This window comes from Cyprinodon tularosa, unplaced genomic scaffold, assembly GCF_016077235.1.
Source record: "Cyprinodon tularosa strain WSP-4 unplaced genomic scaffold, ASM1607723v1 ctg638, whole genome shotgun sequence".
NCBI lineage: Eukaryota > Metazoa > Chordata > Actinopteri > Cyprinodontiformes > Cyprinodontidae > Cyprinodon > Cyprinodon tularosa.
The window spans coordinates 564,421-586,500 of NW_024039383.1; the positions used below are offsets into that span (position 1 = coordinate 564,421).

Consider the following 22,080-nt stretch of genomic DNA (forward strand, 5'->3'; position numbering starts at 1 on the left):
TGATAAACTTTTATTAATATGAAAACATGCAGTTTTACCATCCATCCTCCCTTTTATATATGGCCAGTGAGGACTTGGCGAGGTTTTACAGATGTGTTTTGGTCCACCTCTCTTTCCCAAATGTTGAATATGATCAAAAGTCTTAATGAGACAAGCCTTTTTAATGTTTAAAGATGTCTTAGGTTTTAAAAAAGAAAATAGTCACCTGAAATAAAAAGATACTAATTTTGTTCTTGAGAAGAAAAACAGTCTGATTTTCTTAGATGATCTATTTTTGGTATTAAATGAAATAGAGGTTGCATCCGTACAGAAGCTGTCAAAATATTAATTTTAACTACCTAGCAGCCCTTTAGTTTGGGTCTGAATGTTTGAACTTTTTGTTATTGATGTTTAACGAAGATGTTTAACTGTCTTTGTTGGAACATTTTCTTTTACAGTTATTAACCTGGCTAATGCCATGCTACACATGTAAGACATTCCACAGAGTATTTCGCTTTTGATTCGTGATTTTTTGTGTGTGTTTGTCCTTCACCCAGACAAGTTCTTTGATTACTGACGCTGCTACTAATAAGTTGCTCGTTCTGAGCGGCCTGAATTCTGACCAGGGAGGTGACATTCTTCTGGAAAGTGGAGCTTTCACTTGGCAACACTTTTCTGATATCATCTCTAACCCTCAAGTAAGCTTTTTACTTCATAAAGCCGTAGACTCTTCAGATTAATAAATGTATGATAAATTTATTATAGAGCTCCCCCTCCTCTGTTTCTGCATTTTAGGTCATTGAAGTCCTGTCCAGGGCCTCCTCAGAGCTCCAATCCAAGCTTACTGTTTCTTGCCTGGGAGACGGGGGCTGGAGCTCCCTGGGCCAAAGCCAGGAGCAGCAGCCACTCCTTAATAGTCTTGAATATCGCTTAAACCCTGAGCCCCATCTACCCAACATGGATGGAGTCACAGAGTTCACAGAATATGTCTCAGAAACAGTGGATGTACCATCACCTTTCGAGCTTCTGGAGCCACCAACCTCTGGTGGGTTTCTGAAGCTGTCCAAACCTTGCTGCTATATATTTCCTGGAGGCAGGGGAGACTCTGCTCTTTTTGCCGTCAATGGATTCAACATCCTTGTGGATGGAGGGTCAGAGAGGAAGGCCTGCTTCTGGAAGTTAGTTCGACACCTAGATAGGATCGATTCAGTCCTGCTCACTCATATTGGAGCAGACAACCTGCCTGGAATAAATGGGTTGTTCCAAAGAAAGATTGCAGAGCAGGAAGAAGAAAAGAACCAGGGGTGTGGTTCCAGTAGTAATAGTGACTGGATGAAGAACTTAATTTCCCCTGAGCTTGGGATTGTGTTTTTTAATGTCCCTGAAAAGCTAAGGATGCCAGAGTCTACAATGAAGGTAAAGCGGAGCATTGAAGAAGCATCTCTCACATTGCAATACCTCAACAAGCTTGGCATAACACCAGAGCCTCTTCACAGGGTAGTCAGCAACACCATTGAACCAATAACACTGTTCCACAAACTTGGTGTGGGAAAGCTTGATATGTACATCTTGAACCCTGTAAAGGAAAGCAAAGAATTGCTGTTTTTGATGCAAAAATGGGCAGGGAATAGTAAAGCCAAGACAGGAATCATGATGTCGAATGGAAAGGAAGGAGAAATTTCTGTCCCTTATCTAACTTCGGTTACTGCTTTAATTATTTGGATCCCACACCGACCCACAGAAAAGATAGTCCGCGTTCTGTTTCCTGGAAATGCACCGCAAAATAAAATCTTTGAGGGCCTTGAGAAGTTAAAACACCTGGATTTCCTGCGATACCCAGTGGCCACTCAGAAAGACATATCATCTGGCGCACCACCCGCAATCATCAAGCAAACTAAAATAAGGTCAAGAACAGACAGCAAAGAGAGTCTCAAATCTTCCCCAAAACCTCATGCTAAAGCTTCTAAGAAAGAAGCCAGTGGACAAGAGGAGGAGTCAAAAAGTGAAGCCACTAAAGACAATAAAGTTGAGAAGAAAGAGGAGAAGAAACCCAAAAGTGACAGTTTAAAAGCCACCAAACAGCAAAAAAACAGTGAGGTGGCTCCTGGGGCCGAGAAGATACCAAAAAAGAAAATTTCCAAGGAAAAATCTACAAAAAAAGAAAAAGCATCTAAGATGGATGAAAAGAAAGACAAGGAGAAGAAGGAAACCAAAAAAGAAAAGGTAAAGAAAGATGAGAATATAAGGAAGGAAGAGAAAAAGGAGAGCAAGGCAAAGGATGACAAAAAGAAAGACCAAGGTAAACCGGAGCTGAGAAAAATCACCAAGCCTGACCTGAAGCCGCTCACCCCTGAAGTGAGAAAAACTCTGCATAAGGCCAAGGGTCTGGCTAAGCCGAAGTCTGACAAAAATAAAGCTGTTAAAGATGAAGCAAACGAGAAAAGGCCAGTTCCAAAGAACATCACTGAAGAGGTCGCAGCAGCAGCTCTGGCTGATAGGTCCATCATGTCCTCACCAGAAGACCTCACTGAGGACTTTGAGGCTCTAAAACAAGAGGAGATGTCCAAACAGAAGACAGGGTTTGTCCATAGTGATGTAATTCCAGTCAACTCAAATACTAAAGTTTCTTCTCAAGCTGTGCCCGATGAGAAAATAATGTCCACCATGGAGGTTAAGCTTGTTGGATCTGAATACCCTGTTACTCAAGAAGACAACAAAAGCAATCAAGTTCTGGCTACTCAACAAAAAGATGTGAGTCATGGCTTTGACAAGTATGAAGAGGAGAAAACAGAGAGATGTGACTTTTTAAAAGAAACCGTGAGTGACAGATCCAAGAAAAGTGAGAGCTCAGAGGAGGAGGGTGATGTGATTGAGAAAGCTGAACTAGAAGGGACAGAAGATGATGAGGTCATGAAAATAAAAACAGAGGAGGTGAAAAAGGAGTGGGACACCAAACCAGCTGAGCAAAAAACAGCCACTGCACCTCTACCAGTCTCTGCCACAGAACAGCAATCCTTCATCCAAGATGAGACCATCCCTGGATACTCAGAGACAGAGCAGACAATTTCTGATGAGGAGATTCACGAGGAACCTGAAGACAAGATCCCACAGCTGCATTACGATGTGGGTTCCTATGAAATTTCTGTTCCAGATGTTCCAGGTACATTTGAATCCATGCACGGGATTAAAGAGATGAAGAGTTCTATAGTTTGTGGTGCTCCAGATGTCAAACCTAAAGCTATTGTGGGAAGTCAGGAGCCTGAGCTTGCACCATATCCTGCCATCATTGCTGCTCCTCTTGCAGAAGAGGAGCATATCTCTTCTGCAACATCTATCACAGACTATGACAGACTATCATCTTTTGCTACCTCTGTGGCTGAGGACCAATCAATTGCCTCTGTTACGGCACCTCAGACAGAAGATATCGGGAGGAATTCCCTCTTGTTGGAAACCATGAACAGTGCTCCATCACGTGCGGAGGCTGCCCAAGGGAAAGACTATCTCCATTCAGCAGGTACCATATCTCCCACCTCCTCCCTGGAGGATGACAAGTGCTTTAAATCTCCGTCCTCTGATGAATATCAACCCAACATTCCAGAGATAGATAGTGATGCAAAGACCAAAACAGTCCATGAAGAAGAAGATGATGAGGAAGATGAGGATGAAGACCAAACTCCAAATGTTGACATTCCCCTGGGAAAACTTCAAGAGGGCTATGAACAAGCTACCTCCTTGATGCACCAAGAATTACTGAAATCTCCCTCCAATGGCATTCCTTCACAGCCTGTCAAGGAAGACCAAACTCTAATTGGCGCAGAAGAATTCAAGACCACTGCTGATGTAAAAACTATCTCACCCCCTCCATCTTTCTCTCCTGGGCTAGAGTCCAGGTCCAGGCAGGACAGTGAGGAGAGATGCTTTAGTCCTGATGATAGTACCATGAAATTGGCCTCACCCACACAGTCAGTGCCCACAAGCAGTGGCTACTCTCCAACAGAAGAAAAAGTTTTAAAAGCAGAAGAAAAAGATGAGGGACTGACGACTGCTAAGGCTGAAATACCTAAAACTGACAGATCGGTTACCATCTCAGATAATACCTCCTTTATTGGCTTGCCAGGTGACAAAACAGCTTTCGAAGCATCTGAGGAATCAGATGAGGACAGTGAGGATGACTATTACACCAAAAAGGAGTTAAAGCCTGTTTTAAAAGCTAAACTCATGGAAGCAAAAGAGGGTTGCTTTTTAGATGATGACTTTGAAGGGAAATGTGCAAAGACAGAACCGGGAGCTCAGAGTTCAGACAAGATACAAGTGTCCATTAGCACTATGGAAAAACCAAAACCAAAAGTGATGTTTTCTGATGAAGACGATGAAGACGATGAAAAGGATGGCGGCTCTAAAATCCTTTCAGATGAAAAAGACCAAGTGGAGAAAACTGATATTACCATCACAGAGTCAGAGAAAAGTGTCCATTTCAGTCTTTATGAATGTCCAGAGAAAGAGAGCCGAGAGAGGGCAGTGTATATAAGACAGGACACACCATATGTCCATGGCAAAACATTCTCTTATGGTGATATTTATGACAGCAAAACAAGCTCGGAGGAGTCTGATTTGTATCGAGAAGAGTCCCAAGATAAGGTAGAGCAAGTATCTTCAAAGACTGAAGCAGATTTGCACAAAGATGAATCTCCATCACAAGACATGTTATCGGGCAAGGTGTTAGAAAAAGAAGTAAAAGAGTATTCCACCTCTGATTGGATTGAGTCTAAGAGTACATCAGCCACAGATCAACTTGAAAAAGAGGTGAAAGAAAAAGAAACATTTGTTTATAGTCAGACTAGTCGTTTCCCTTCAGTGGCTGACAGACCTGAAGCTTCAACCACTTGTTTAAAGTCAGAAGAGGATCATGCTCCCATCACAAAGCCCCCAACTTTCACCTCAGTCACATCCAGCTACAGCGAGAAAAGTGCATGTTTAGAGATTGATATGCGGAAATTTACAGCAAGGGATGAAGAGGATTATGATGATGATGAAGTTCTTGATGACGATGAGGAGGAGGAAGAGGAGGATGAAGATGCAATTGATTCTGACACTGAGAAAGGTGCCAAAGAGAAATCTGAGAAAGAAGCAAAAAGTCCAGTTAGTGAAATGCTAGGCTCAAACCGACCTGAATTCATTGTTTCTATGGCGGGATACAGTTACAACAGTCAAGTAAAGCCAAGCATTACAGAAACCAGTTCAAGTTCAGGAACCAAGGCTGAAGATGAAGCCCAGGCTGAGTTTTCCTGTGTCAATGGAAAACCAGTTCATGCAGGAGCTACCAGTTTGTCTAGCTACTCCTCAGGTTTTGAAGATTCGTACAAGAAAGACTTGTTTATGTCAAGTCAGAGTGGAGACAAAGATAAAATAGATTCTCCTTTTAAATCAAGTGAGGATGGCTACTATCGAAGCCAAAAAGACAGCACTGAATTTGAGAAACAAAAGACACCAGATATTCTGAGTAAGAGCTCATTGGAAACAAACTTTCAGTACACAACCACAGCTGCTGCCCCGGGCTACTCATCTTCTTCAGCATACAGCTACTCATCCTCCACCTCAGGCTCACTATCCACTAGCCGACAGTTTGGAGAGGAGCTAGAGACACCTGCGTCTGCCGAGCCTCCCTTTGAGTATTCCTCATTTAAAGATGAACACTCGCTTGTCATGGATTCTCCTTTCTCCAGCTCAGCTGGCGCTAAAGATGATTATCTTGAAGTCTCTGAGAAGCAAATCACTGTAACAACCACGGCAGAGTCCAGCTCGAGTTTAGCTCGCTTCTCACCCCTCAGTCCTTTTGAGGAGGTCAAATCCTTTCCAGCTGTCTCATCTGCAACTACAATTCAAGAGAAGGAACATGGAGCTCCGATAGGTGGGGTTTCTGATAAAGCACCTCGATCGGACTGCTTCTATAAGCCTGAATGGCCTGAGGATACAAAGCTTGACACAGCTGCTGGGTTTGGGGCCTCTGTGGGTCCTTTCGTAGACTTCTCAATGAATAAAGAGGCAGCCAGTGCTGCTTTGTTTGGCGTAACTCCCTCTCCTCGACCTGACATTGAAGGCAAACATTACTTTGAGGAGACTGATAGCAGTGAGGAGGAGGATGAGGAGGCATATCTGCGTAAAATGACCCAGAAGTCTCCTTCCACTGGTCCTACAAGTAGCCTTCCATTTTGTGACAAGCCATTAGCTGCAGCCTTCAGTGGAAAGACAAGTGATGCACGTCCAGATTCTCTTGGCTCTTACATTTCGACAGCACTTCAGACCACTAAGTCGGACACAACAAATGGCCCGACAGAGGTATGCACAAGTAGTACCCTTCCTTCTGGGGTAACGACAGTTGGAGCACCTTCAGCATCAGCTAAAGTGGAGTCCAAAGAGGGAGCAGCAGGTTACATTCGGAGTTCCTATGAGTGGGAAATGCCTAAGCCTCAAATGGGGATGGTGCCTGGAGACTCCCCTCCTCATTACCGCCATGATGATGAGTTTGAGGAGGAATGTGAGATGGAGTCAGAGCACCCCCCTCGCCCACTTTCCCTTGCCTCTGCTGATCAGCAGTTTCGCTCACCATTCTTTGCAGAAGAGTGTAGCCGAGGTGAGCAGGATGATGATGATGATGATGATGATGATGATGATGACAGTGATCAAGACCTACCCATAGGAGCAACCTCTTCTTACACCAGCCGCACCTCCCCTGGATACTCATCTTCTGAATTCAGGCAGCGTAAAGAAGACTTGTCGCCATCCTTCATCAACCCCTGCATGAGGCAGTTTTCTACTGACGAGCATGACAAAGAGGAGGGCCACAGAAGTGATCAGTCACAGGAGGGAGAAGAACACGACCTATCAGTCAAGAAGAGAGCTCACAAACAACCCCATGTTCAACAGACTCATTGCAGAGACAGCAGAACTCTGTACCAGGCTGGTGGTATGTCTGCAGGGCTGTGTCTGGCCACAGAGGACACCCCGCCTACCTCTGTCAGCGAGTCTCTACCCTCTCAGTCAGAGTCAGATCTGCATCCTGGTACTGAAGAGTACCCCTCAGTTGTTGGTGAAGGCAACATGGACTCAGACGAGGATGGAGAATATATGCCGATTGATAAATCTGCTACCGGTCGAAGTAGCCATCATTCTGCTTCCAGGAGTAGCCATGACCCTCCTCCTGCACCAGTATTGGACCCACATCCTCACCCTCCACACCCAGATGTCTGCATGGTGGATCCTGACACTTTAGCTAATGGTTCTCTGAAGAAGGAACCAAAAGCAAAAAGCCTAAAAAAATCTTCAGGAAAAACAAAATCAGCATCTCCTGCCAGGCGTAGGAGGTCTCCCATGCCTGTAAAACAGACCTCACCACGGAGCGCCTCTCTGAAGAAAAAGGACACCGACAAGAGCTCACGTATGTCTCGTCTGTCGGACGGACAAGGCTCAAAAGACGATGACCTCTCCAGATCCAGCTATAACGTTGGCAAAGGGCTGACAAATGGTGTCAAAACCAGCTCAGGTGAGCAAATGCAAAGTAAAATGTAAAAAGGCTGCATCAGTTTTGACATTGACTTGTCTGATTTCATCTAAAACATAAAAAAAGATAAAAATGCCACTCCTGGTCGATATAAGTAAATATATGAAATAAGCAGTCCTATTTTTAAGGAACATAATCTTACATTATTTTTTATTCCTTCTCTGATTTCAGTACATTTATTCATAAGGTATAAAAAACCATAATAAATACTTTTTTAAGTATTTATTAGGGTTATCATTATTTGTAAACTACCTTAAGTCAAGAGGATTGTGTTCATCCTTCATCCATCCATAGTTATTCAAAAATGTTCACAAGAAGCATAACATGAAAAACATATCTATGTTTTTTAAAGGGATTTGTAGCAGAAATAATATTTGCACCACCTCTGATTGTGTTAAAATGGTTTATTTCTTAAGACCATTTTTTCCCCCTTATTAAAAGGAATTAGGTAGACGTTTGCATTTTGCCAAATTTTTTTTGGGGTGTGATTATGCTTGAAATAAAGGTCATTTTGAAGGATGTGTACATGTGTTAAGAGAAAGGTTTTTTATAAATGTGACTGGTGGATTTGCTCTATTATATAATGCAAGAACAGGAAACAAACTGGATTACATTTAGTTGTATAACCAGTTATTAAAAAGAATAAAAACCTTTAGCTTAAATTGACATCAATTACTTAGAAGTGAATGGGATTGAGCTGGACTTTGTTTATCTGGAACCCCATTTGACTTTATGTAGATTACTTGATGATGACTGCTATTGTGTTTTGCCTCAGAGTGAATTTGTGGTTCCTTCTCCCAGGTTCTCAGAAATCCGGCCCAGCAGCCGCTTCTGGCCTTCCCATTTATGTTGATATGGCCTACATTCCCAACCACTGCAGTGCTAAGAACGTGGACCAAGAGTTTTTTAAACGCATTCGCTCTGCCTACTACGTAGTAAGTGGAAACGACGCTGCAGGAGGTGAACCTAGCCGAGCAGTCCTTGATGCTTTGTTGGATGCCAAAGCTCAATGGGGATCAAACCTTCAGGTATTACAACAGCTTGACTCCCATGCTTGTCTACTTATCTAACCATCCTCGAATGCATTATCTACTTATAATGCATGTTTATTGAAATGGTCAATTTCCAAAAATTTTTCTAAAAACAATAAGAACTAAAATAATGTGTTTTTCTATCTTCTGTGTATTTAAGCTCAGTTGGGTTCAAAATAAACAGTGATAGGATTTACTGGCCTTTTTTTATTTATACAGCACTAATTCATAACACATAATAATAATAATAATACATTTTATTTGTATTGCACTTTACATTTCAACAAAATCTCAAAGTGCTACAAAATTCATAGTTAAAACAAAACCGTACAATAAAAACAGCATACATAGTAAAAACGAGACATTAAATTAAAATAACTTGCGTAGTAAAAACAAAACAGTAAAATAACCATAAAACCACACAGATAAAGTACTAATGTTCAAAGGCCATTTTAAATAGAAATGTCTTGAGGCCTTTCTTGAACGCCTCCACACTCTGTGGGACCCTAAGGGACTCTGGGAGGCCATTCCAGAGTTGTGGGGCAACTGCCTGGAAGGCCCTATCTCCCATTGTGCAGAGCTTGACTCTTGGCTGGTGCAGTCGGTGGGTGGAGGTGGTGGAGCTGAGGGTTCTGGAGGCGGTGTGAGGTGTGAGGAGTTCCTTGAGGTAAGCAGGGGCAGTTCCATGTATGCACTGGTGAGTGAGGAGGCAAAGTTTGTAATGTATTCTGTGTTGGATGGGCAGCCAATGAAGGGACCTGAGGACTGGAGTGATGTGTTCGTGTTTGCGCCTCCTCGTCAGGACCCGGGCAGCACAGTTCTGGATGTGCTGCAGCTTTTGTAGACTTTTGCCAGGGACCCCGACGAGGAGGGCATTACAGTAGTCCAATCTGGAGGAGATAAAGGCATGGATTAACTTTTCTGCGTCGGGTTGGGAAAGGGAGGGGCGGAGTTTGGCGATGTTTCTGAGGTGGAGGAAAGAAACCTTGCAGAGGTGACATATGTGGGAGTCGAACGTGAGATGTGGATCCAATTTGACACCAAGGTTTGTAACAGATGAGGACAGAGGGATGTTTTGACCGAAGATAGGGAGACTGTTTAGGGAGAAGGACTTGGTTTGGTGTGGGGTGCCAATGAGAATGGCTTCTGTTTTGTTGCTGTTGAGCTGTAGAAAGTTTTCAGCCATCCATGTCTGTATCTCCCCCAGGCAGCAGTGAAAAGCAGATGGCAGAACTGTGGGAGAAGTGGAGTCAATTTTTATGTACAACTGTGTGTCATCTGCATAACAATGAAAAGAGACCTTGTGTCATCTCAGGGCATTTACAGAGTCAATTTTAAACAAATTCATTGGTTAGGAAATTTCTATTGAATGAGATCAAGCAGATTGCATTGAGTCATTACCTGTGAGGACTTCCCTCCTCCTGGATAAGAATGTTCTAACAGCGAATAGTCGAGCATGCATAAAGCAACATGAAAAAACAGGAAGAACCCTCCAGCCCAGTGTGAACAGCCTTCTGGCTCCACCGACCTGGGGCTTGAGAGGACCGAGACGCACATACACCATACTTTAACCAACCAACCAACCAACCAACCAACCAACCAACCAACCAACCATCCATCCATCCATCCATCCATCCATCCATCCATCTTCATGCTTATCCCAAGCGGGGATGCAAGGGGGTGCTGGTGCCTATCACCAGCTGTCTACGGGCGAGAGGCGGGGTACATCCTGGACAGGTCGCCAGTCAATCGCAGATACAGTACTTGAAACGAAAAAAAAAAAAATAATAATAATTCTGATACTGTAACCTCAGAGGCAGGCTCTAAAAATTTTCTATTTTTTCACGTTCTTGAAAAAAATGTTTGAAATGGCAGAATGCTACCAGCATGAATGCTAGTTTGGAGACACTGAATGCTTTTGTTACTGACTATGGTATCATTATCATCAAAGCATTGTTGTCCCACAGCTCTTGAATTGGATAAAAACAAATTTACAGAAGTTAATTCGTTATTCTAGCCAAAGCTAAATCAATCTCCTATCTCTGCTTCTCTCCAATCAGTAGAGATTTGTTATAACGCCTTCCCACAGCAATCAGTTTTTAGTGGCAGTGGGAACAGTTCATGGACGCGTGTCTACCCGGGTCAAACGACTTGGCAAGCAGGGTGTGTTAAAATCGCTTCGGCTCTCATTGGCATGCTGTAAGGACTCCAGATCTGGGTTGACCCGCTAATTTATGTGATACCATTTAGCACAACATACGGGTGTCAACACACCTTGAAAGTTGCATCTGATCTAACAAGCAAAAAAACTGTTTACATTCGATAAACGGTGTAGCACTGGTAAGAGGGATTCGGACTGATAAAAGAGCAAAGCAATAACACACACTGACTATGCCCTTGCTTACTTACATGTTGCTCTCCATTGTTTAGTTTCCTGATTTCTGTTGCACTGGTGTCACCATCAACGCTAAACCTGCGTGATGGTCTCACCAGAGTCTACGCAGCTTGCCAGTGAAGTGTTAGACTCAGCTTTTTTTGCCAGTGGCAAGGGAGCCAAACACCAATTGTTAGCAGATTAACCCGCTAATTTAAGTGGTAAAGGCTTTGGTAGAGGCTTTATTGGTCTGACTTTGCTAAATTGCATGGGCAAAAAAATAAAAAAATAAAAAATGCTTCAGCTATTAGTGGCTGTGTTGCGGGGGGTGGCAAAGAATAAGAAGCAATGGATTACAGTAAATCTGTTACTCGCAGTTTTAGTGTTGCTGTAAAAACGATGAAGTTCTCCTCTGCCAGGAAGAAAATTGTTCCCCAAATAGGGCTTTACTCCTATAGCTAAAACTCACACTTGATCTGGACCATTACCACATTATGATGAATTGCTCCTTAGCATAAGGCACACCTCTGGTTATAAATGTCCATAAAATCCACTCATAAGCTGTCAGTTGTCCTACTAACAGACCGACAATGATTCCTTTTCTTGTGGTTTTGTCTTCAGTAAAATATCTCTGGACTTTTTAAGTCCAATGCTGAGGCTGTCGATAGTCACTGCTGCCACCCTCTAGTTTAGTGGGGAACTGCTTGTTCCACTAAATACCCTTATCTCACAATTTCAGGGAATCTTTAAAAAAAAATCCTATGTCTAGATTATGATGCTGATCATCCTAAAAACTTTAGTGGATTGTTTCTTGGCATTGGGCAAATCTCTGATAAAAATTTAAATAAAGTACATCCATCACTTTTATAGTCATCCTGTACACAGACAGACAAACAAACGCACAAAGTCTCCTAAAAACCTAATCTACTTGGAAGTGGTAATAATAATAATTATTATTATTATAGAACAGAAGGATAAAATGACATGAGAAACATTTTACAGGGCATTTTGAATGCACTTATACCAAAGCGGTACAGAGAGAGGTAAAACAATTCAAAGGTTCAAAATAAAAATTAATTTTAAAAGATTAAAACCCAATCTTAACAAGAAAACATCTCATTTGGGCCACAAGTTAGACTGAGATTCTGGTTTGTATGTCTGAAATGATTCAGTTTGATTTCTGCATGATGTTACAAAACAAAGCAGATTATCTGAGGTGGCGCCTCAGATATTCTGCTTGTCCAGGTAACCTCGATCCTCCCATTGTATGACATTTTTTCACCTGTCACTCTCTCAGGTGACGCTTATCCCCACCCATGACACAGAGGTGACCCGCGACTGGTACCAGCAGACTCACGAGAGGCAACAGGATCTCAACATCATGGTCCTGGCTTCCAGCAGCACCGTCGTCATGCAGGACGAGTCTTTTCCAGCCTGCAAGATTGAGTTTTAAGATCTCCTTCACCTCTCCTCTGCCCATCCTTCTAGCCTCCCTGATGTAGATCTTTTCTGATTAATCTTTTTTCTGTATCCTGATATGCAACCTGATGTGTCTCTGCTCTACCCAGATTGTTTGGTAAAGCAGGGACAGATTTGGGGAACTTTTTTTCAGTGTTTTTTGTTTTTTTAAAGCTTAGTGTGGCTATTGCCACACTAATCCTATAGGTACTTTGCAGCTAGTTAATAATCATTGCTGTGTTTACTGTGCTGTAGCCCTGAACCTTTTCACATTTAGTCATATTACAAACACAAACTTCCTGTGTTTCCCCCCCCCCAATCTTCTCTGTAAAATAGCCCAAACTCACTGAGACAGAATAGAAAGTGTCTTTGAATATCAGTTTAAAGGTGTGGCCAGTAGATTTAGGTATGAACTTTAACTAGGCCATTGTATCACATGACTATAGTTTGAGCTAAATCATTCGAATTGTGGCTCCAGTTGTTTGTTTATTGTTGTCCTGCCTAAAGTTGAACCTTTACTTGTTTTTAAATCCATCAATCTATTTAATAACTCTGACCAGCCTCACTCTACTGAAGAGAAACACCCCACAGCATTATGCTGCCACCACCATTAGGTGATTTTTGAAGATGGGTGCACTGGATTTAATTTAGGGGTATTTGAGCATAGAAGACTAAATATTGATGCAATACCCAGTTTCTGATTTAATTTATAAAAAAAAAAAAATGAAAAGGCAGTATATATGTAATTTAGCTTGAACTAAACAACTACACACAATGTGTTTTCCTATTCCAATAAATTAATTCCAAATAAAATATGTTAAAGTCCTGCAATGGACTGGTGAACTGCCCAGGGTGTACCCCGCCTCTCGCCCGTAGACAGCTGGAGATAGGCAACAGCACCCCTCGCAACCCCAATTGGGACAAGCGTGTCAGATAATGGATGGATGGATATGTTGAAGTTTGTGGTTGGCATGTGACAAAGGTGGAAAACTTTGAGGGATATGGTTACTTTTACCATTGTGTCAATTATCAGTCATAATAGATTGTTTTTTTTTTACTCTGGGTGATCTCAGTAACACAATTCTAAATTATTGACATCAGCAGTTCTCAAACCTTTCAGCTTCCCGTCAACAAGGCAGCTGTGACATAACCTTACATTTTCTGGCTGAATAAAACAAAAATTTATATTGGGGCAATAATATATAACCAACAAAAAAATAAATCCTCCAATTTCCATCACCTAAAGTAAGATAAAGACCCAATTTTTGGGGAAAAAACTGCGATTAGATTAAAAAAAGGAACCAGTGAATCTTATTCATCAAGCTTAAAAATAAAATATGTCCTTATTTTGCCGTTTGCTCTGTTAAAACCGTGATATTGTTTAGTTTTTGGCCTCCTGGTATCATATAAAAGCATAGAAAAGTAGATCCCAGCCTTCCTTTTAGAGTATATTTGTTGTAGAAATGGGAACGTTAATAAACCTGTATTGTACTGATTTCTGATATTTCTACTGTTCTCTGAAACAAGTGAGACCTACCTTGCTGTTGGCTGTTTTTTCTTACAGTGGAGCACCCTATACCCATCTCTGTGGTCTTTGATGTACTTTTCCAGTTCGTAGATTATTGCAGAAATCATGCAGAGAGATGAAAGCAGTGAAAACCCCCTTTTTTAAAATCATAATATTCTGAAATAACACATTAGAAAAACCTCATTCAATGAGAATGCTGTTGCAGAATGAAGAATGTACTCCGCTACAACAAGGACATGTGGCCGCGAGCTTTGATTGTGTTAAAGAAGACGATGGCTGTTTTGGCTGATGTGAGATTTTCACCCCACATGTGCCTTTCTGTCCTGCTGTTCTGGAAGGGAAAAACTACATTAACCATTGGTTTGTAGAGGCTCATCAAGCCCTACTCTGCTGCTTCTCATCTGTTGTTGAGAATGGGTCAGAGATGTATGAAACGAGTGTAATACGGCTCTTTTAAAGCGCCAACTATAGAAGCACAAGGCTTACCAGTGAGCGAAGCTGAAATCAGTTTCTGACTTTTCAGATTTAGCAACCTAAGTTTGACCTGAAAACATGCACCAATCCTCTTTACAAGTCATATTTACCTAATCAATTCTTCTTTCTATAAATCAGAGGAATCCTACGATCAACCTACAATCTAACAAATCAAAGGACCAACAAATCTATTGTTTTTGCGGCTGTTGCTGTTTCAACTGCAGCCATTTCAGCTCATATACAGATGCATGTTCAAAAGCTGCATGCAGAGAAAGAGGGCACTCTTTAAAAATGCAGCTTGCTTGGGGTGCAAAAACCTGATTGGCATGAATGTAAAGATGCAGATCATACCTTTACATCCTCCGCTGAGGATTTGGATCTCCTGGTTGCCTTGGGTACCATGCATCACATGACACGCTGATTGCCTTGGAACACGTCATTTCCATCCGTAGGCCTACACTGCACTGAAATTGGTATTAAGATTTATAATTCTGCTCAGATAAACAGGGTCAGTGTTAGCTGTACCGCCTGGTCAGTCTACGTTCCTTAGATATTGTAGAAAACAAAAAAACTCACTTAAAGCACAAACTGCCAGACATGAGGTGCTTTCTATACTCATGATGACACATTTCTGTTATTCACATCTATCGGCAACCATACAGTACACACACTCAGCTGACTGTTGCGTTTAAAAACCTGAAATAACAGCTTTTTTTGGATCGACCCCAGCTTGTTCGTGCATGCGTACTTTTTGAGTTCACCTGTATTGACATGAAACTGACTTGTTATTGAAATGCTACGTCAAACGATGTGGTTTTGAGAAGCTAAAACTGTTGAGTTTGGAGGACGCACATGTAACCTGGCTTTGCTGTGTGACAAAGAAAGCCATTTTTCTCACTCCTTCCTGCTTCATAGTTCTTCTGTCATCTCTTAATTTAAGTGCAATATTCTCTTTATCTCTATCTAAATGCTTATAAAGGTGAAATATAAGTAAGATTTATTGTTGGAAGGGAAAAGGTGTGTTCAAGACCAATAAAAAAGTCATTTACTGAAAAAATGTCTCCCCCTTCTTTCCGTTTTGTATGACTGCAACTTTATTTTTTCTTTTCCTTTCACCAACAAGGTTGCAAAACCTAAGACTAATGGTTTAATCAGAGTGAGATATTTAGTCATTTTTTATTAACCGATCATTATTATTTGCTATGAATCTTTCATTCAAATCCATAAAAGGTACTTTATGACCTTGTATACCGTATTACATAATAAATGTTTAAAGGTATTTATTTTACTTATTTATCTTTTTACTTTGCAAAAAGAAATAGCCTTTCTCAGCCTTTGTGTAATGTGCTAACAACACTAACTATGCAACAAACTTTCTGTTTAATAAAGAAACGGCCAAATAAAAGATTATGCAATAGTTATTATAAACATATCTGTACACAATGGAAGAATAGTGCATTGTGGGGAAATCTTTTCAGCGGAGCTAACAATGCTACAAACCTCATTATCACCAAAGACAAATACTGGATAAAATAATCGCATACATGTGAAACAAAAGCTGAATAAAGAATAATTTTCTAAATGTATATACTACAGAAGTTACAGAAACTATATATACTGAAAAAGAAAAATGTTTAAGTAATGCAGCAGATAACAATCACACTTAAATCAGAGCAAAGGTTTCCAATCACTGTCAGTTGAATCATGAAGCACCAGTGTTTCAGTTTAATGAGTAAAATCCTCACAGGGAGGGTTAAATATTGCAACTTAAAGTTGTTTAATGAGCTGATGAATCTTTTTAAAATCATATTGGAAAAAATTAGGTAACTTTGACTGTTAATACCATATCTGACAGTGCTTTTTCTGAAACTATTACTTCATTTTTCCCACATCAGATAGTTTTTCCCAACAAACAAGTTTTGTTAAAAAGTAAATCCACCAATATCAGATTCTAATTACCTTGTGTCTCACTTTTTTAATTAGTACAGGATCATATTTGCTAGATTCATGAGAGGAGTGGACAGGAATAGTTTAAAACTGTAATAAATACTATAACATAAAATCCATAAAATAACAGCACAATTGCAATTGAAGACAAGTCTGATGGTTTATTTGAGTAAATTGACCAAAAAGCTTACTCACAATCATACTGGTGCCTTTTTTATCTGTACACAGTCAAGTAAGGTCACAGACTCAGTTTGCATTTCTTTTCTATAGGTTATCAAAATGTACCTTGATAGCACAGTGTGGGATCCACTTAAATAGCTTCTGAAGCATAGGTGCTTCCTCATGCAGATATGTGCTACAAAACTGCTCCGCAAAATAAAAAGCACATTGAATGTAAAATGCCCTCCTTTGTGTTCTGTGATGAAATTAGACTTAAATGTGTTTTTAGCAAAAAAATACACATCCTCAAAGCAGCATACAGCATGAAACTATGAATAGACAATATAGTTAAATATCTAATATGCAGGTTTTTTAAAATACAGATTTTACTTTTTAAAATCCTCTTCTAAAATAAATCTTTCTGCGTAAATTAAATCTTCACTGAAGGATTAAGGACTTTGGCGATCATCAGCACACACACGTCTGACCTTAAGACTGAACATTGACACTGATGAGGATTTGACTCCTAATGTATGGGCTTTTTATTTTAAGATAAACATTCTCAGAAACTCTGCAACCAATAGCAGCTGAACCACCATCCACATAAAAAAAACTCAGTCAGAAACAAGCAGAGCTGCCCTGAAACCAGAGAAACATATAATGAATGTTACAGACAACGTAACAGCTGGCGCTCTTAAGGGTTAAACATCATCGCTGTGGCTCTAGAAGACAAGACAGCACAGGAATATGCTCAGCTCATAACAAACAAGGTAAAGCTGCTTCAATCTGCATCTCTACAGCACATGTTAAAAACAAATGAAAATATGACAAATCTTACATTCTCCCAGTTCTCTGCGGTTTTTAAAATCACTTTTAGTTTTTCAAGATTTTTCCATCACCTTTACTACTTTCCTCCTCAGTTAAGTTTTTTTTTCACCCTACAGACACCAAAATGATCAGAGGGCTTTGAAAAAAATAAATAAATCTGTAACAGATGGGTTGAAACGAAAGTCAGATACTGACTTAGGATCAGTCAGTTGAGGCTCTACGGTGTAACAAATTAATCTAAACTGTCCCGTTTCAGCTCTGCTGCAGAGGAGATGAAGGAAGCAGCTGTTCAGGGCTCTGCTGGCTGAACAGCTTCTGTGTCCTGAGGTGCCTCTGGGTGGGGGACGTGTTCTGGACTGTCTGTCCACAGCTCCATGGACTCCTGTGTGTCAAAGAACTCGTCTGGCCCCTCCTGGGATTGAGGCGTCTGGGAGCTGGACCCAGCCTCACTGCTGCTCTCCCTGAGCTCCAGGAGCACCGGCAAAGACCCAGGGAGGCAGTAACCCTCCATCCGACCCAGATTGAGCTCTGCTAAAGCCATGCAGGGAGGTCTCTGGGCTGGATCTAAGATCAGACCACTAGATGGGTCTAAAGGGATGAAAGAAACCTCCTGGCTGTCCACAGGGTGTCCAGGATTGTCAGGCTGCTTTTCAGAACCACCACCGGTTTCAGCGTCTTCCTCTGGGGAATTGTTTGGAGTCAGGGGGACTTCGGTGGGGGTTAAACCAGTGGATGATGTGTCGATTGTAGCTGTTGGCAGGGTGGAAACATTCTGAGAGGAATGGGTTTCCTCACTGCTCTGAGGGGTGAGGGACACCTTTTCGCTAAAGCTGAACCGTGGTGAAGTATCAGCTGTGGTGGGGGAGGATGGTCCAGCGCTGGAAACCGTGCTGGATGGACCGCTGCTGTCTGTGGGGACAGAAAATAAATGAAGAAAGAAAAGCAGTTTAAACGCCTCTAGTTCTGGTTGAATCATAAACAAAACTTTGACATTTTCTAATTCTCCTTTTAGAGATACTTTAACTTCTGTGAAATGTAGATATATGCACAGTAGAGGTTGGCCAGAATAAGATATCCTATTCTATATGTTTTTATCATTGCTATCAGGCAGGTGAATATCCACTATCAGGGAAAAATAAAGTAACTATCTATGCTGCTTTTTTTCCCCACAGTGATTTATTTGTTAGGTTATAGCCTTATTCCAAATTGAGGAATTTTTAGGAAAGAAGAGAATTTTATAAACTTTAGAAAAAAGGCTGCAAGAAGAAAATGTGGAAAAAAGTGAATCACAGTTAAATTTTCTGGATCCCCTGTAAGAGTTTAGTCATATATGGAAAGTGAAATTGACATCACCATATGAAGCACTTTTATGGCACATGGCAGGTTTTCCTGGGTCAAAGATTTAACAGGAAAAGAAACAGGCTACAACCATCTAAGCAATGAGTTTTTATAAAATAAAATCTAAATTAGATTGCAGCTTAATACAATGACGTTAAAAAAATAACACCTTGAGGAAGGACCCTGCAATACTCACACCAAGGAGGTCTGTCAGAGCGAGATCGGAGGGACATGGAGGAAGAGAGGACCCTCTGAGGAATGTAAGAGTCCACTGATGGCTGATTGTGTGCACCCAACATGGCTGACAGAGCTGCAGAGAGACAGAAGGACGGGAAATGTAACTTTACAAAGAAACCTTTACTCTCTGAGCAAACAATCATGAGGTTTCTTACCTCTGGAGGTTCTGGTGTGTGGATCCCCGGCGCTCTCGCAAACGCTGGTGAGGAACTCGTTAACCTGTTTGAGAGACAGCGAGTTGTGCAGCGTTTCCAGAGGATAGATGGAGGGCACCATAGAGCAGCCTTCAAAACCTGTGGCAGAGGAGACACATGAAGCCCGCAGGCACATTAGCGGAAATCCTAACTTCAGGCAAAAAGGTGACACCCATCACCAACAAGTCCAACAGTCCCGCCCTCCCACCCCTTCCAAACGGTGCTTTGAAAATCTGCTGCTGTTTCAGGACGCACTCTAACCCTCTGCGATCTCCTGCCATCCTGTTCTGTTTATTTGCACACAGGCAAGTTGCAAAAACCATGCTGAACGCCCAGAAAGATGGACACCACAACAAAGATGTCTCAATCTATTTGCAAAAGCAAGCAGATCTCCCAAAAATAAAAGAAAGAAAAATAAAAAAAAACAAACATCTGCTTTTTCAATCAATCCCTTAACTCTGATACTGCAGCCGGAAAAGCAGCCCCGAGCAGTCAAAGCTCCTCCAACAACACGCTCTCCAAGCCGGTTAGTTCACAACCAAGCTGCATTTAACCAGAGCCGTTCCTCAAACCACAGCCTGAACAACCTGAAGGGAATTGTGCTTTTAACTGTGCGAGTGTTCGCCACAAAGACAGCAAACAAGCAGGAGACACATGCTGGTTAGGGTCAGGAAAGAAGAGCGACTGGCATTCAGAGCAGCTGTGGTCATGTTGGGTAAAACTCTACTGAGCATGTTCCTTTCTGAATCTGGAAAGAGCAACAGTATGAAAACAGGAGGGGCTCAGACAAACTGTCCAGCAGCAGCATGTTCGGTCGTTCAAGCACGTAAACATCCATATATTACCACCTGCTGCTGTAGGATACAATGTAGTTTGTGCTTCTGGACAAGATGATCTCTGCACTTCATCTTGTCTTTTTGATACATATAAATCTAAAGCTAATCTAATATTATGAGGAAGATAAACTCAGTATATAAAGGCTCATATGAAAAAAATGTATACTCAAAATAAAATTACAGCTAAAATTAGAAACAGACCGGTTTTAGATCAGATCTGATCTGATCCAAGGTTGAATGCAATGATTAGGACACTAGCAGATACAAAGTTCCTAATCCTTGTCTCAACCTGAAGGTTGCTCATTTTGTTGGTAGCTACTATAAGATTGGCCAATACTGCTAGTTTGCATATCTTTAGACTTCTGGATAAAAAAGTAACTTCTAAAAAAAATCACTTCTTTGCATAAAAGGTCAGACAACTAAATAAACAATGTGTGTAATGTAGATGAGGATAAACGTGTTAGCTGCGATTCAACTAGTTTTTCCATAAGAACAAACGGGTTCTAGTGAAGATCTAACATTTTTTCGTGATGTTAAATCCAAACAAACCACGAGGAACATCTGAATTTATCCTGCTTTATGACTTTGGAGAAGTTTCTTCTAAAGGTTTATAATAGTATTCATCCCCGTCTAACCTTTTGGTATATGGCCACGTTGGAACAGAGGAACTAATACTTACAGTGATATCAAACGACCATCAGAAAGAAATTACTTTGAAAAAACAGAGCTCTGAGAGACTTTCAAAGAATTTGGTTTGTGTTCATTTAGAACGGTGCTAAATGAAGGTTAGCAGTGTTCATTTTAAAGATGAACGCTGCTAACTGTTACCCCGAAATCCCATATCCTCTGTCAGCGCCCCCGCTCCGTTCTAGACCGTCTGTGCAAAGCCTACAGCCTCCGCTGTTCCTCTCGTCTTTCTTCACTCAAACTTCCTTGGAACTCGGGGACAGCATGCACAATAATATTATTCTATTGCAATCTATTGTTACTATATTTTGATTTGACAAGCCGGATATTCTCGCTGTTCTTTTTCTTGTTTGGTGCGGTTGTTATTGCGGATCTTGACCTGGCCGGAGTCGAGCAAAAAATAGCTGGGCTCCGTATTTTGACATAGACAGACGGAGAAGACGTACGTGGAAGTATGTGCAGAACAGTAGCGGTGAATGTGGAACAGTTCCCATTGATTAACATGACAGACAATTACTCTGTACGAAGTACATGAGCAGGGCAGAACGGAGCACTGACGGAGTATGTGGAATATGGGGGTTAAGCTGATTTATGGAGGCAGATGGTTCACTAGAGTTTTTTTTCATGGGCAGTAAAATATACACTAAACCTCTAAAGTCTGTTAAAAAAACAAGGAAATCCATATTCCACTATTATCTGTATTAATTCCATCTTCCTTAACTTTTATGTTCCTGTTTTCTGATTTTAAGACGTGGAAATAATCAACAGGGCGTGGAAGGCTCTGTATTTTTAAATGCCTCTTTTACCACAGTTACATGGATTAACAAAGCACCAGATATTCTGAAACCAGTCTGCTACTGGAACAGAAATCAGTGAAGGAAACGGTTAAAGTCAGGCAAAATTTCAGAAGGCCTTAAAAAGTATCAGTTAGGTTCACCCAGAAAAAAAAAACGTATAAAAAGATATGAATTAAAGGAGTGATACAGAGATAACTGATATATTCTGCAATTAGAATATCTTATTTTCAAAAGTCTTGGTTGGGCCGAAAATTTAAATTTTTTATTTTTAAAACTTTCAGTTGGAAAATGTTTATAAATGAACTGAGTTTAATGTTGTAACGCTTTCCTGTCATGTTAAATAATTTATATTTCTAAATTTTTGACACCACTGTAACATAATCTGTAATTTTACAGGAAAAGGAAGAAAGAAAATGTCTAATCCAGAGGATGGGAAAACTTGTGTGGCAGAGTTGAGGGACGACTTCCTTGAATTTGATCAGAAGTCCCAAACAGCTCACACCACTACAGCTTGCAGTCTGCATAACCACAGAAACAGGCAGGCATGCAGAAACATCAGGAGGCAAAGCATGAGAGTCAACCACAGAGCAGGCACAGTCCCAACTAAACCGCGAGCAGTGGTTAATCTGAGCATGAGGCTGGGGTATGGAGGGCG

The 22,080-nt window shown here is 41.1% G+C and overlaps 2 protein-coding genes across 8 annotated transcripts in view; one reads left to right on the forward strand and one right to left on the reverse strand.

Moving 5' to 3' along the window:
- Positions 1-15,459, forward strand: part of map1aa (microtubule-associated protein 1Aa) — a 58,943-nt gene extending 43,484 nt beyond the window's left edge. For both annotated transcript variants that reach the window (XM_038308490.1, XM_038308491.1), the window contains 4 exons: positions 537-677; positions 775-7,519; positions 8,339-8,565; positions 12,240-15,459. In XM_038308490.1, the coding sequence (XP_038164418.1) occupies positions 537-677; positions 775-7,519; positions 8,339-8,565; positions 12,240-12,395 (7,269 nt within the window). In that variant the 3' untranslated portion in view covers positions 12,396-15,459. The remainder of the gene's footprint in view (positions 1-536; positions 678-774; positions 7,520-8,338; positions 8,566-12,239) is intronic.
- Positions 15,460-17,433: 1,974 nt separating this feature from the next.
- The window catches only part of ppip5k1a (diphosphoinositol pentakisphosphate kinase 1a), a 45,449-nt gene continuing 40,802 nt past the window's right edge, over positions 17,434-22,080 (reverse strand). For all 6 annotated transcript variants that reach the window (XM_038308463.1, XM_038308462.1, XM_038308461.1 and 3 more), the window contains 3 exons: positions 19,067-19,204; positions 18,871-18,984; positions 17,434-18,245 (listed from right to left, as the gene is read on the reverse strand). In XM_038308463.1, coding sequence (XP_038164391.1) covers positions 17,626-18,245; positions 18,871-18,984; positions 19,067-19,204 — 872 coding nt within the window. In that variant the 3' untranslated portion in view covers positions 17,434-17,625. The remainder of the gene's footprint in view (positions 18,246-18,870; positions 18,985-19,066; positions 19,205-22,080) is intronic.